The sequence below is a fragment of the Misgurnus anguillicaudatus genome, chromosome 21, assembly GCF_027580225.2.
Source record: "Misgurnus anguillicaudatus chromosome 21, ASM2758022v2, whole genome shotgun sequence".
In the NCBI taxonomy this organism is placed as follows: Eukaryota; Metazoa; Chordata; class Actinopteri; order Cypriniformes; family Cobitidae; genus Misgurnus; species Misgurnus anguillicaudatus.
The window spans coordinates 4,550,115-4,562,612 of record NC_073357.2 but is presented as its reverse complement, the minus strand read 5'-3'; the positions used below and the strand labels follow the sequence as shown (position 1 = coordinate 4,562,612).

At 34.7% G+C, this 12,498-nt stretch overlaps 1 protein-coding gene across 3 annotated transcripts in view; it reads left to right on the top strand.

Moving 5' to 3' along the window:
• mef2ab (myocyte enhancer factor 2ab) overlaps positions 1-12,498 on the top strand; it is a 33,764-nt gene continuing 21,266 nt past the window's right edge. Inside the window, exons 1-2 of one of the 3 annotated variants that reach the window (XR_012360103.1) lie at positions 1-461; positions 5,103-5,283. Coding sequence is in view for 2 of the 3 variants with exons in the window: in XM_073859439.1 (XP_073715540.1) it covers positions 5,230-5,283 (54 nt within the window). In the remaining variant the exon portion in view is untranslated. Of the gene's footprint in view, positions 462-4,073; positions 4,543-5,102; positions 5,284-12,498 lie in introns of those variants that run through there. The other 2 variants (XM_073859439.1, XM_073859440.1) reach the window with 2 other exon arrangements.

Genomic DNA, 12,498 nt, shown 5'->3' with positions numbered 1-12,498 from the left:
GGATGTATGTATAATATCTCCGCTACTGAGTTCATCTTCATAATGTTTGTAATAAGCTGCACTTATTTAGCCTGTATCGAATTGTTTAACCTCATAGTTAAGCTACTGATTGTATGAAAAGAGCTCATCGCTTTAAAAAAAATGTCATCTATTTTTTTCATGTGTGCTTCATACACAGCTCTGTGCAATACGTCTTGTTGTCTGTTGGTCCATTGACACAGGAGACAGAATCAATAAGTTTATTTGTGAAGAGGGTTGGAAGGTCTCTGAAGGACACTGATGTATGAGAAAGAGAGAGAGAGAGAGAAAGAGGGAGGAGCTGCTGTGAGCTCCAGATGAGTCTCCTCACGGATCTCGCTCACCAGTCCAGGAATGACTCGGGATTATTACAGATTTTTCCCGTTTTGTGAAATCAGTTTACTTCTCTGTCTGTCTTTTACTTGGAAAACATCAAACTGAAGGTAAGTGAATGAAGTCCTTGTTTAAGAAGGTAAAATAGTAGATTGCTATTTAAAAAATGATCCTAAGTGCATTGTAGACTTCTGACACTGAGTGTGTTATTTTAAATATGCACTATTTACTGCATGTGTATGCACAGCGGGCTTTACTATATTGATTGTGAAATGGCTTTTAAAGATCTTTCTTCAATAATCTGCTCCAAAGATGTTGGAGTCTTGACTGTACTATCACAGATAATGTGTACATACAGTATGGCACTGTTGGGTTTCAGTTTGTTATGTTGGGCGTTTGCACACGTGTGAATATTAAACAGCATTAATGTTTAAGTCTTTGAGAGCTGGTTTAATTCAGCTCAGTTATAGTATTGTACTTTTTTTGAAAGCTTTATTGCTTTATGGCCTTCTTTTTGGAGTTGTCCTTGATCCAGAGGAATCTTCTGTATGCTCCTGTGGAGTCTCTTTGGATTCAGGTCCAACAAAAGAGTTATAAACCTTTGGCTGCCTGCTGTCTGACCACCGCACCATACTTTTATACCTAAACAGATTTAGCATCTTATGCTCAATAAATACAGAAATCAAGTATAATGGTTTCTAAATATTAGCTTCAGACGCATGCTTGTGTGGCTTTTAAATAGAAACGTCTACACTTCATCAAATTAAACTCTACATATGATTTTTGGAAGGCACATGATGTGTGTTATTAGACTGACTGTTAACATTCATCGCGGCCAGAATAGAGGATTCGAGGGGGTAGATGCTGTGAACCTGACACTGGGGTACAAAACTCTCTACTGTATTATTTACTCGTGAGATTAGTCTGTCTGAAAATAGTTTATACACTTTCACATAAGGCAGACTGTTTATACACTTCTATTGTGAACTTGCTGTTTGGACTTGAGCTTTCCTGTAGCAACATGTAACATGACACTAGCAATTCCAAGGTCATGGGAATTATAAAACACTAAGATAAAATACCATCATACGATACTTTCATTGAATTTATATAAACAAATCAGTTATGATTTTTGCTGACTTTCAATAATAAAGATCACAGGAAGTATCTCATTGATCTTGATCTAACTGGAGTTACTTAAACTTGAGTTTTATGCTAGTTTTAATTTCTCAATCCATTCCCAGTTCTACACTTTTTCCTTTGACATGCAGCAGCAATTCATGTATATATTGTGACTATGGACAAATAAATGCAGTAATGATGAAGATTTAACAGAGAAGAGAGAGATCACTGTAAAGTAGTTTAATAAAAAAATTATTTGAGAGCTGGGTGTTTGTTGTCATATAAAAGAAATACAATTTTCTTTGGATCTTTTGGTACAAAACGAATGTATGTACTTCTTTTAATGTACCGAAATGTACTGATAATACAGAAATGCACCGTTTTTTCATAAATTTACAGTTTTTATCAAAAATGTTTAGTTTTTACCAAAAATGTTTAGTTTTTACAGATATTTACCTTTTTACAGAAATTTACAGTTTTTACAGAAATGTACAGTTTTTACAGAAAATGTACAGTTTTTACAGAAATGTACCGCTTTTACAGAAAATGTAAAGGTTTTACAGAAATGTACCGCTGTTACAGAAATTTTTCAGTTCTTACCAAAAATGTGTAGTTTTTACAGAAATGTACAGTTTTTACAGAAATTTACCACTTTTACAGAAATGTACCGTTTTTACAGAAAGTTTTTATAGAAAATGTTCTGCTTTTACAAAAAATGTTCAGTTCTTACCAAAAAGTTTTTGTAGTTCTTACAAATGTGTAGTTTTTACAGAAATGTACCGTTTTTGCAGAAAATATACAGTTTTTACAAAAAAAACTTAACAAAAATGTGCAGTTTTCATCAAAAATGTGTAGTGTTTGCAGAAAATGTAAAGTTTTTACAAAAATGTGCAGTTTTTACAAAAATGTACAGTTTTTACAGAATATGTAAAGTTGTTACAGAATATGTAAAGTTTTTACAGAATATGTAAAGTTTTACAGAAAATGTACAGTTTTTACAAAAAATGTACAGTTTTTACCAAATATTTTCGTTTTTTACAGAAATGTACAATTTTGCAGATAATTTACAGTTTTTACAGAAATGTACCGCTTTTACAGAAACGTTAAATTTTCCAAACTACCTTAATTTATAAAACTCAAAATGTGCAAATTAAGATGCTAAAATTATTCATTTAAAACTTCTGCAACGCTCTTAAAACTTTCTGTTTAGACCGATCTGGTTATTTATTTGGTTTTTAATTGTTTTAAAATATAACAAAAGATTATACTTCATTAATTCCTCATGTGAGCTCTGTAATCTCATAAAACATACAGACACTGTAAAAAATACAAAGCATTTTGTTAAAACTACATATATTTTTATGTTAAAAAATAAGTTAAACAATTTCAACTTGATTTTATTAAAGTTATGTCAACTTATCACAGGCCAAAACTTAAAATACCAAGTTGTTTTAACTTCATGCTGCATTTTTTTACAGTGGTATAAAATCAAGGGGAGTCATGGGTTATTTTTTACAGCAGTAACTCAGCGAGGGTCCTTTAGTTCTGTGAGCGTTAGTCATAATATAAATATTAAGTCATGTTTTCGCTGAGAGGGCAGAATCTTCATCAAAAGAATAAACAAATCTAAACTTAGATATTTCCGTAGATAGATATAGATCTTTCTTTGTAAGATAAAATCTTGTGGGGACAGTCAGCAGATCCTGTTACATTTGTTTTGAGTCATTATGCTCTGTGTGAGATAAAGTCAGCTGGGCTTAATAATGTTATAAAGTTGTTCAGTCATAAGAGTTCATATTTTAGAAGCTGCAACAATGACTAAATTTATTATACATCCTTTATTGTGAACAAATCCAATCTGCTTTAGACATCTGTGAGTTATAAATACACCAGAGAACATCTGTATAATTAAACCATTCATACATTTCCAAATCCTTGTTACTTTTTATAGCAATCTGCCTGAATACTTTCACAGTAAATGAATGTTTTTGATGGTATTAACATGAAAGCTCAGTTCAGATCCACTAATTTCACAAAATAGCAAAAACATGAATATAATAAAATGTTCAACAACAAAGGAATCGCCTGTGAAGTATATACATGAGCTTCTGAATCCAGATGTTTGCAGAACAGAAATTAAACATGCTTGTGTTTTTATTATGGGAACCATCAAACAGAGCTTAGTTAGCAACGAATCTACTATATTACATATCACTCACCCTCATATAAGAGTTTCCATGCCAACAATACATCTTACACTTCTATTTTTATAAAATATACAATGTATAAAAATATTTTTAATTCTCAAGAAAAAAATTATATTTTTACTAAAGCATGAAATTATACATTAAAGTATAACTGTATCAATCTGAATGAACAATTATGCTAAAATGAATGACTTTATGAATCAATGCATAATTGTTCCACCTGAAACCAGTAAATAACAACAACAGAGAATTAAAAACTAGCACTTTATTAACCCGAAATCTAAAGGCTTTATTGAAAAGTATGCAAACAAGACATTTAAAACCTAGACCGCAATAGTGTTGCTTTAACATTCATCTCTGTACAGTAACTACATCAAAAATCCCGTCATTATGTTTTTTGTATGTTTTATAAAGTTATTATTAAAACAATATAAATAACTTGCATTCTGAAGTAGATTTGAATTTTTTAAACACTGATAATATTTACAACAGCATCATCCCATTGTGCATCTGCTCGGCAGCTTTTCTTACACTTAGACAGCTGATAGATCATATGTAAGACATTTGGTTGGTTGCCGTGGTAACGGAGGAGATGAGCGGGAAGGTGTGAAAGTGCAGGAATGAGGGTGTCGTTTCTTTGTCTCCTTATACATCTCAAGACCTGAACACCACACATTTCTCTGAACTGGGGATCTACTTAAGAAGTCCATGTGATGACTTTAATGTTTAGTCGTTAGATTTAACCAACTTTAACTTTTTTTTTCGGAATATTTTGGAAATAATTCCAAGCCAAGGAAAAATACAAGGAATTTTGTGATTTTTATCTTGGATTTGTATTTTACCTGCAGTAGCTACTTTTGAAGTAAGCCGTGTTCTGATATTGGGTGAACTTTTGAAGGGTGTTTTTTATTATGACATGTGTTTTACTGGAGATTTATGTTGGATGTGATTTTTGCATGTTTTTTATTGCAATGTTATTTATTTAACATTTGAGTGAACTTATTTAGTATTTTCATTGCCTCTAATGCATGCTTTAGCATGTGTTAACCAGAATAAATGTAATTTCAGATTGACAGATTTTGATGGATTATTGGTATAAAACCAATATAATTTGGTTATATAATATAAGCAAAAAGATGCATGTTAATGAAGAATGCTTTCATGAGTGTTCCAGTCAGTGTTGTGATAAAGCCATTGGGTTTATAAGATCTTTCAGCGGCAGTGTTCATGAGATTACAGAGAGCTCTCTAAGATTGATGATTTCAGAAATGTTTCTTTGATTATACCGCTGGTAACACCAAAACGTTGTTTTGTGTCATCATTCACTCATATTTTTCTTTGCTGTTTATGATATTGTAGTTCTGTACATATTCATGAAGTAGTTTATCCTTCTTGCCTAAAATCTCCTTATGTTGCTTGCAGGTTATGTGTGTTGAAGAATAAAGAGGGGAATTGGTTTCTTATGATGCAATAAAACCAAACCGCAATCTCTCATAATTACTGGAAAATAAAGGATTTTGTTTGAAGGAGTGAAACGAAGGGAAGGACGATGGGCCGAAAGAAGATCCAGATCACTCGCATAATGGATGAAAGAAACCGACAGGTGAGAACTGAAGTGAAAAATCTGCCAGGTGCTTCTCCAGCTAATCCAGATCTGGGCTGCGTTTCCCGATAACGTTCTCCCTTAGCGCGCTACGAAGACTCTTAAGCTAAACCTTAACTACAAGTTTACCTTTTCTAGGCGTGTTTCCCGAACTGTACCTTAGCGGGTTTCTTAAGGTATACTTTCTTACGTACGACGTTACCAGGTGCTGTCCATGGCGATGGTGCTGAATAGGTTGATATCGATTGCTCGACAATCAATTGTTCACTTTTATGTAATAGGTACTTCGCTGCGTTATGAGAGAGCGGTGTTATTTATTAAAGAAACATTTCAGAAATAGTTAGGGCCCGAGCACACCGGGGTGTGAGGACCCTATTGTTCTTCAAGGAGTTATTATTATTTTTTTTCTTTTTCTCCGACTTCAGCGGGACTTTAGAGGGCCTAAACATACTCGAAAACTCATGAAATTTTGCACAGATGTCAAGAGTGATGAAAATTTACATGTGGTGTATGCTTTAGAATTAGGCGTGAGAAAATGGCTCTATAGCGCCACCTACAAATTTTCAACGAAGCAGCCCTCGGACTGTGTTTGACGTACAATTACGAAATTCGGTACGCGTCTGTAGCATGACAAGACCTACAAAAAAGTCTCTTGGAGCGAAGCCGTAAACCAAACAGGAAGTCAGCTATTCGGAGTTATTTTTGTGATTTGGGCGCAGTTTTTGTCATTTCCAGGCGTCATACTTTAACTAACTCCTCCTACAGTTTTCGTCGGATCATCTTCATATTTGGTGAGTGTCATCTTAAGGCCTTTGTGATGCTAAATTGCGAAGGATTTGACTCTACGTAAAAATTTGTGTCGGTTCCGGCCCGACAAATTTGATGTTTTCCAATGAAACAGGAAGTTGCTGGAACTCATGCATACAATGTCCGATCTGCCCCAAATTTCACATGATTGCTAAGAGTCCTGACCTGAACACATCTACATAACAATTTTCATTTATAGCCATAGCGCCACCAGCTGGCAACCTGAAGGAACATGTTTTAGCGCCACTTTCAAATATTGAATGAAGCAACCCTTGGACTGTGTTTAACTTACATGTACGAATTTCGGTATGCTTATGTATTATTACAAGCCCTACAAAAAAGTATCTTGGAGCAACGCCCTAAACCAAACAGTAAGTCAGCTATTTTGAATTATTTCTCAGATTTTGGCTCAGTTTTTCTCATTTCCAGCAGTCATACTTTAACTAACTCCTCCTACAGTTTTTGTCGGATCATCATCATATTTGGCGAGTGTCATCTTAAGGCCTTTGTGATGCTAAATTGCGAAGGATTTGATTCTATATTAAAATTTGTGTCTATTTCGGCCAGCCAAAGTTTGATGAGCTATGAAACAGGTTGCTGGAACTCAGGCATACAGTGTCCGATCCGTCCCAAACTTCACATGATTGCTAAGAGTCATGACCTGAACACATCTACATGTCAATAGTCACTTATGGTTATAGCGCCACCAGCTGGCAACAGGAAGTGACATGTTTACAATGATTGTCCAATGTCTGATCTGTCCCAAACTTCACATGATTAATAAGAGTCCTGGACTGAACACATATACATGCCAATAGTCACTTATGGTTATAGCGCCACCAGCTGGCAACAGGAAGTGACATGTTTACACTGATTATGCAATGTCCGATCTTTACCTAACTTCACATAATTAATAAGAGTCCTGGACTGAACACATCTACATGTCAATAGTCACTTATGGTTATAGCGCCACCAGCTGGCAACAGGAAGTGACATGTTTACACTGATTATGCAATGTCCGATCTGTCCCAAACTTCACATGATTAATAAGAGTCCTGGACTGAACACATCTACATGTCAATAGTCACTTATGGTTATAGCGCCACCAGCTGACAACAGGAAGTGACATGTTTACACTGATTATGCAATGTCTGATCTGTCCCAAACTTCACATGATTAATAAGAGTCCTGGACTGAACACATCTACATGTCAATAGTCACTTATGGTTATAGCGCCACCAGCTGACAACAGGAAGTGACATGTTTACACTGATTATGCAATGTCCGATCTTTCCCTAACTTCACATGATTAATAAGAGTCCTGGACTGAACACATCTACATGTCAATAGGCACTTATGGTTATAGCGCCACCAGCTGACAACAGGAAGTGACATGTTTACACTGATTATGCAATGACCGATCTTTCCCTAACTTCACATGATTAATAAGAGTCCTGGACTGAACACATCTACATGTCAATAGTCACCAGTGTTGGGCAAGTTACTAAAAAATTAGTAATTAGTTACAGTTACTAATTACTTCTTTTAAAAGTAACTGAATTACTTTACCGGTTACTGTATATCAAAAGTAATTAGTTACTTAGAAAAGTAACTTTTAAGTTACTTTTATGTCTGCTTTTTAAATGTAAATATGAACAGTACTGAACAGTCAAACAGTAAAATGATATGGATGGGCTATTTTACACGTAAGACTCTAATATATCACATACTGTAGGAGCCTATTTTGCTTTAGATTCAACCTTTGAATATTTTTGTTAGAAATTATCTTAATATGTAAACTTAGTTTATTTATGTATATCATTTAGACCATTTAGACAAATATTCTGCATGTTTACAAAAATATAAAATGTGTTAAAATTGTGTAGGGTCTCTTTAAAAATTTGGAGACAATTGCGTCAACATGTCAAATTTTCTAAAATAAATTATAATTTTTCTGATTTCATATTTATTTTAATAAGTTAGAAACGTCTCCGCTGTGTCCTGCTGACAGGCACGATGCGCGTGCAGCAGATGAGGCAAATTATGGGTCCTCCGAAGGTTAGACCGTCTCATTTCAGTTCTCTTCGCGAACTTCTGAGCGCCTTGAATGGCCGAGTGCTCACTTTTTATTGCATGCTTAGTAGGGTGCAGCCCTTGAATTGGAACACAGCTTGTGAAGCTTGCCGCAGAGACTGCGCTCTTTGGTCATATATTGTTTGTTTTCTGTTGGATTTAAATGATACACAGGATTAAAGGAAGATATTTACTCAGAAAACGGAGTAGGCTACGTGGATTGTTTTTTTCGGACGGACACAGAGCGAGTGGATTGTTTTGTCAGACGGACACAGAGCGAGTGGATTTTTTGTTCGGATACGGAGAGACTGAAACTAAAACTAAAAGCGAGCTCACACATACTATGGAGTTTTAACACGGGTGTACACCGCAGTGTGAATATTTTAGTGGAAACAACAATCGCGGATCGTTCTCTTCCATGAAGCCGATGTAAACATCTAAGAATATATGATAATTTCTTAGATTTATTACCTTTGTGGATTACAAATGCAAGTTGATGTCATACTGTGATTGCTTGGTGAAGATAATTTACAAACATGAGACCGGATGGATTATGACTTGCGCACAATTTTTAAACAAAGGTATGTTGTCCCGTTTCGATTTTTCATGTTCATTCTATATGCACTGTCAGCTATGATGAAGTGTAATGAATCATTGCGCCGCCAACTACAGTCCTGCGACGTCAGATATGTCTTGTCTATTTTTTACAAAATAGAGTAACGCGAGTAACGAACTCATTTAAATTTCAGTAATTGTAATTGCGTTACTTGATTTAAAAAAATAGTGGAGTTACAGTAACGCGTTACTCCCATCACTGATAGTCACTTATGATGCCAATAGTCAGTTACGGTCATAGCGCCACCAGCTGGTAACAGGAAGTAACATGTTTACAATGATAATACTCTCTCTCTCATGCTATCTTACACGATGCTACCTCGCTGTCATTTGTAATTAGCAACAGGAAATGTGGCACATTATACTACACTTTTAAATGGTTCACCTATGTTTACATGCTTAAATGCCTATTTACTACTGTTCCCTTTAATTCTTCTCATGCCACGGCGTGGCGGTGTCAGGTGTGCGAGGGCCCTTCCATCACTGCTTGCAGTTTTAATTCAAGTTACATTTATTAGGAATATCTGGTAAAAATATTTCAAATTGCAAACAACTAAATATAAACCTTGTATATTTTATTTTATATCAAACCCATGCAAAACTCGCAACTTCATGTCCAAAAGTATAATGCATAAACTGCTCCAATGCATTAAATGATAATTTATATTAGGGATTCCCAATAAATGCATTGCACAGGGGAATAAGGTGGGTCGTGCAAGTCACCTGGCTTGGCATTACACTAAAAATATATAAAAACAAATTGTTGTTCATTAGTTCACGCGTTTATGTGGAGACTGGATGCGCAAGCGGTTTACAATGCGGGTAACGCTTAATAGACGCATTTCTGGAGCCGCGCCTGTCTGTTTACCTTAAATAAAACATAAAATATGTATATTATATGATATATAAATATATATTATGATTGCTTTAGATTTTAGCTTTGATTAGTTTTAATGTTGAAATTTGTTGACCTTATACAAGCAATAATCAAGTGGAGCAGTCTCTTTTGAGTGTTTATAAAGAATATGGCATGCAGCTGCCTAACATTAAAAACTTCGATGCAAGTCGACCTAACATCAATAATAATATTTAGGAAAATCAACAATTATGATTTTGTGATGAATGTGCTCCCGTGGCATGCGATTTTACCTGATTTGTTTTATTGCGGCTAAAATAGCCGGTAAACTAAAGATTTAACGGATTTGAAATGCACTAAGTAAGATTCGCTGTATAGCTACCTGCCATAGTTTCACCAACTCCTTCACCCAAAATGTTTTTTTTAATAGTTTCTTTAGCCTGTAATAATAGTTTGAAGCTGATGTTCCTTTGGAAAAATATATTAAAAATCTAACAACCATCAGTGTAATAATGTCTAATTATGTGAATGTTTTATTCTTTAAATAAAAAATGCCTAATTTAACACGGAGTGTACTTCAACTTTGTTTAACAGATATTTAGTTATATAGACTGCAATATACACAAGTTTTTATCACAGTCATGGCCCCTAGCGGAGTCAAGTGGGATAAGGTATAGCTAAGAGTGCTCCAGACCAACCTTCCGAACGAACGACTTACAGAAGTGATACGTAACTAAGAACGTTTCGGGAAACACGTATTAACGATAAGGTACAGCTTAAGGTACAACTTAAGAACGACGTAGAGCTAAGAAGGTTTCGGGGAACGCAGCCCAGTACAAGACACATTATGAGTCACTATGAACTGAGACTAAAATATTGGCTGATATTTCATTAGCGTTTTCTGGACATTTTGAGATTATTAATCATTGCTGGAAAAACGAGTCAGAAACAAACAGCTGTGTCGATAGGTAATGCAAATTTGGAGTGAATTTTACCTAAATATTTTGTGTAAATTAATATGCATTTATGTGTTTTAAGTTAAAGCCACAATATGTACGATTTTTGTAATAAAATATAATATATATATATATATATATATATATATATATATATATATACTGCAAAAAAAGGTTTTCAAGAAAAAATTCTTAGTATTCTTAGTATTTTTGTCTTGTTTTCAGTAAAAATATATAAAAATTCTTAAATAAAGATGCTTTACCTTGATGAGTAAAACGACCCAAGAAAATAAGTCTAGTGTTTAGACAAAAAAATATCAAATTTAAGTGATTTTGTGCATAAAACAAGCAAAAAATACTGAGCCGAATACTGGGCTTTTTGACGGGGTTCGGGTTCGGCCGAATCTTAGATTTTTTATCCACCGAACCGAACCCAAAGCTTGCGCTACGGCTACGCTGGTTGACGTCACGTGGCCGTTACATACATAGGGTGCTGACGTGGAGATAAGTGTTTTTTTCGGTGAGTCTTAGGGGCAGTTCACATTTCGTGGACGCACCTAGAAAAAACTAGCACATCGCACCGCATCGCTTTCATTATGCATATGCTTATGGTAATTGTCAAATTTTTTTTCCTCGTCATCCTGGCATAATGTTGCCTATCCTTTTGTTTTTACAGTTAAAATCAAATAAAATAAAAAATACACTGCTGTGGACGTTGTTTACTTCATTTATGTGTTTTACTGTGTTAATGGAATATGGATGCGAGTAGGATTTGGTATTCGGTTTCGGCCGAATCTTAAACAGTGGATTTGGTATTCAGCCGAACCCAAAAAATCTGGATTCGGTGCATCCCTAAAAAAATCTGCCAATGGGGTAAGCAAAATTTTCTTGAAATTTTCTTGAATTTAGTGTTTAAGAAAAATTCTCAAGATTTTTTTGCTTACCCCATTGGCAGATTTTTTGCTTGTTTTATGCACAAATTCACTTAAATAGTATATTTTTTGTTTAAAAACTAGACTTATTTTCTTGGTTCATTTGGCTCATGAAGAAAATGCATCTTGATTTAAGAATTTTTAGATATTTGTACTAAAAACAAGACAAAAGTACTAAGTAAGAAAGTCATTTTTTGCAGTGTCGATGCTAAACACACAAACATTTTAAGATGGTTTCAAGTTTTTGATCACAGCGCCTTGTGTAATCATGAATTGTATATAAATTGCATGGATTTTAAAAAGTTTTGTTAACTCCAATTTTTTTCGCACTCCACGCATTCTTTCGTTTCATTTTATGTATTGGTTTCTCAATGTTTTTCTATTTTTAAACCATTGTTGCTTGGAGTTGGGGTTGAATTTGGGGTTTAGTATGTCATTTTATATAACAGAAAGTTGTTCTAAAGCCGCCTTTCCACTGCACACGACAAACGACGGCCGATAAGCCGGAAGTCATTCATTTCCTATGGAGAGTCGCAAAGGGGTTGCGTGAGCTGCCGACCATCTGCGGATGCGTAAATATCGGATCTGTTTTGAGCGTTGGATCCGTTAAAAATTTTTAACTTGTGCGTCTGAACCGCATGCGATATGCCGACCGGAAGTTATGATTTTCATTGTATTCCAATCACAAACTGTGTGTGAGGTGAAAGTTATTAATCCTTTTGGTTTAACTTTATTAGTGACACTTGAATCCTTAGGGGAAACTTTTGATTGCTGATAGGTAATACATTATTAATTGAATTTATGTACGTTATTGTTTTGGTCTTGTCTATATATGTTCTCTCCAAAAAAATATTTGCAATCTTTGTCATATATGAATAGCTGTTTATTGTTTCATTCATTTGCGTTCATTTATTTATTTCACCATGGTAAACATATTAGAATGAAGCCTCTTGTGTTGGAATGAGCTTCTCTCCCA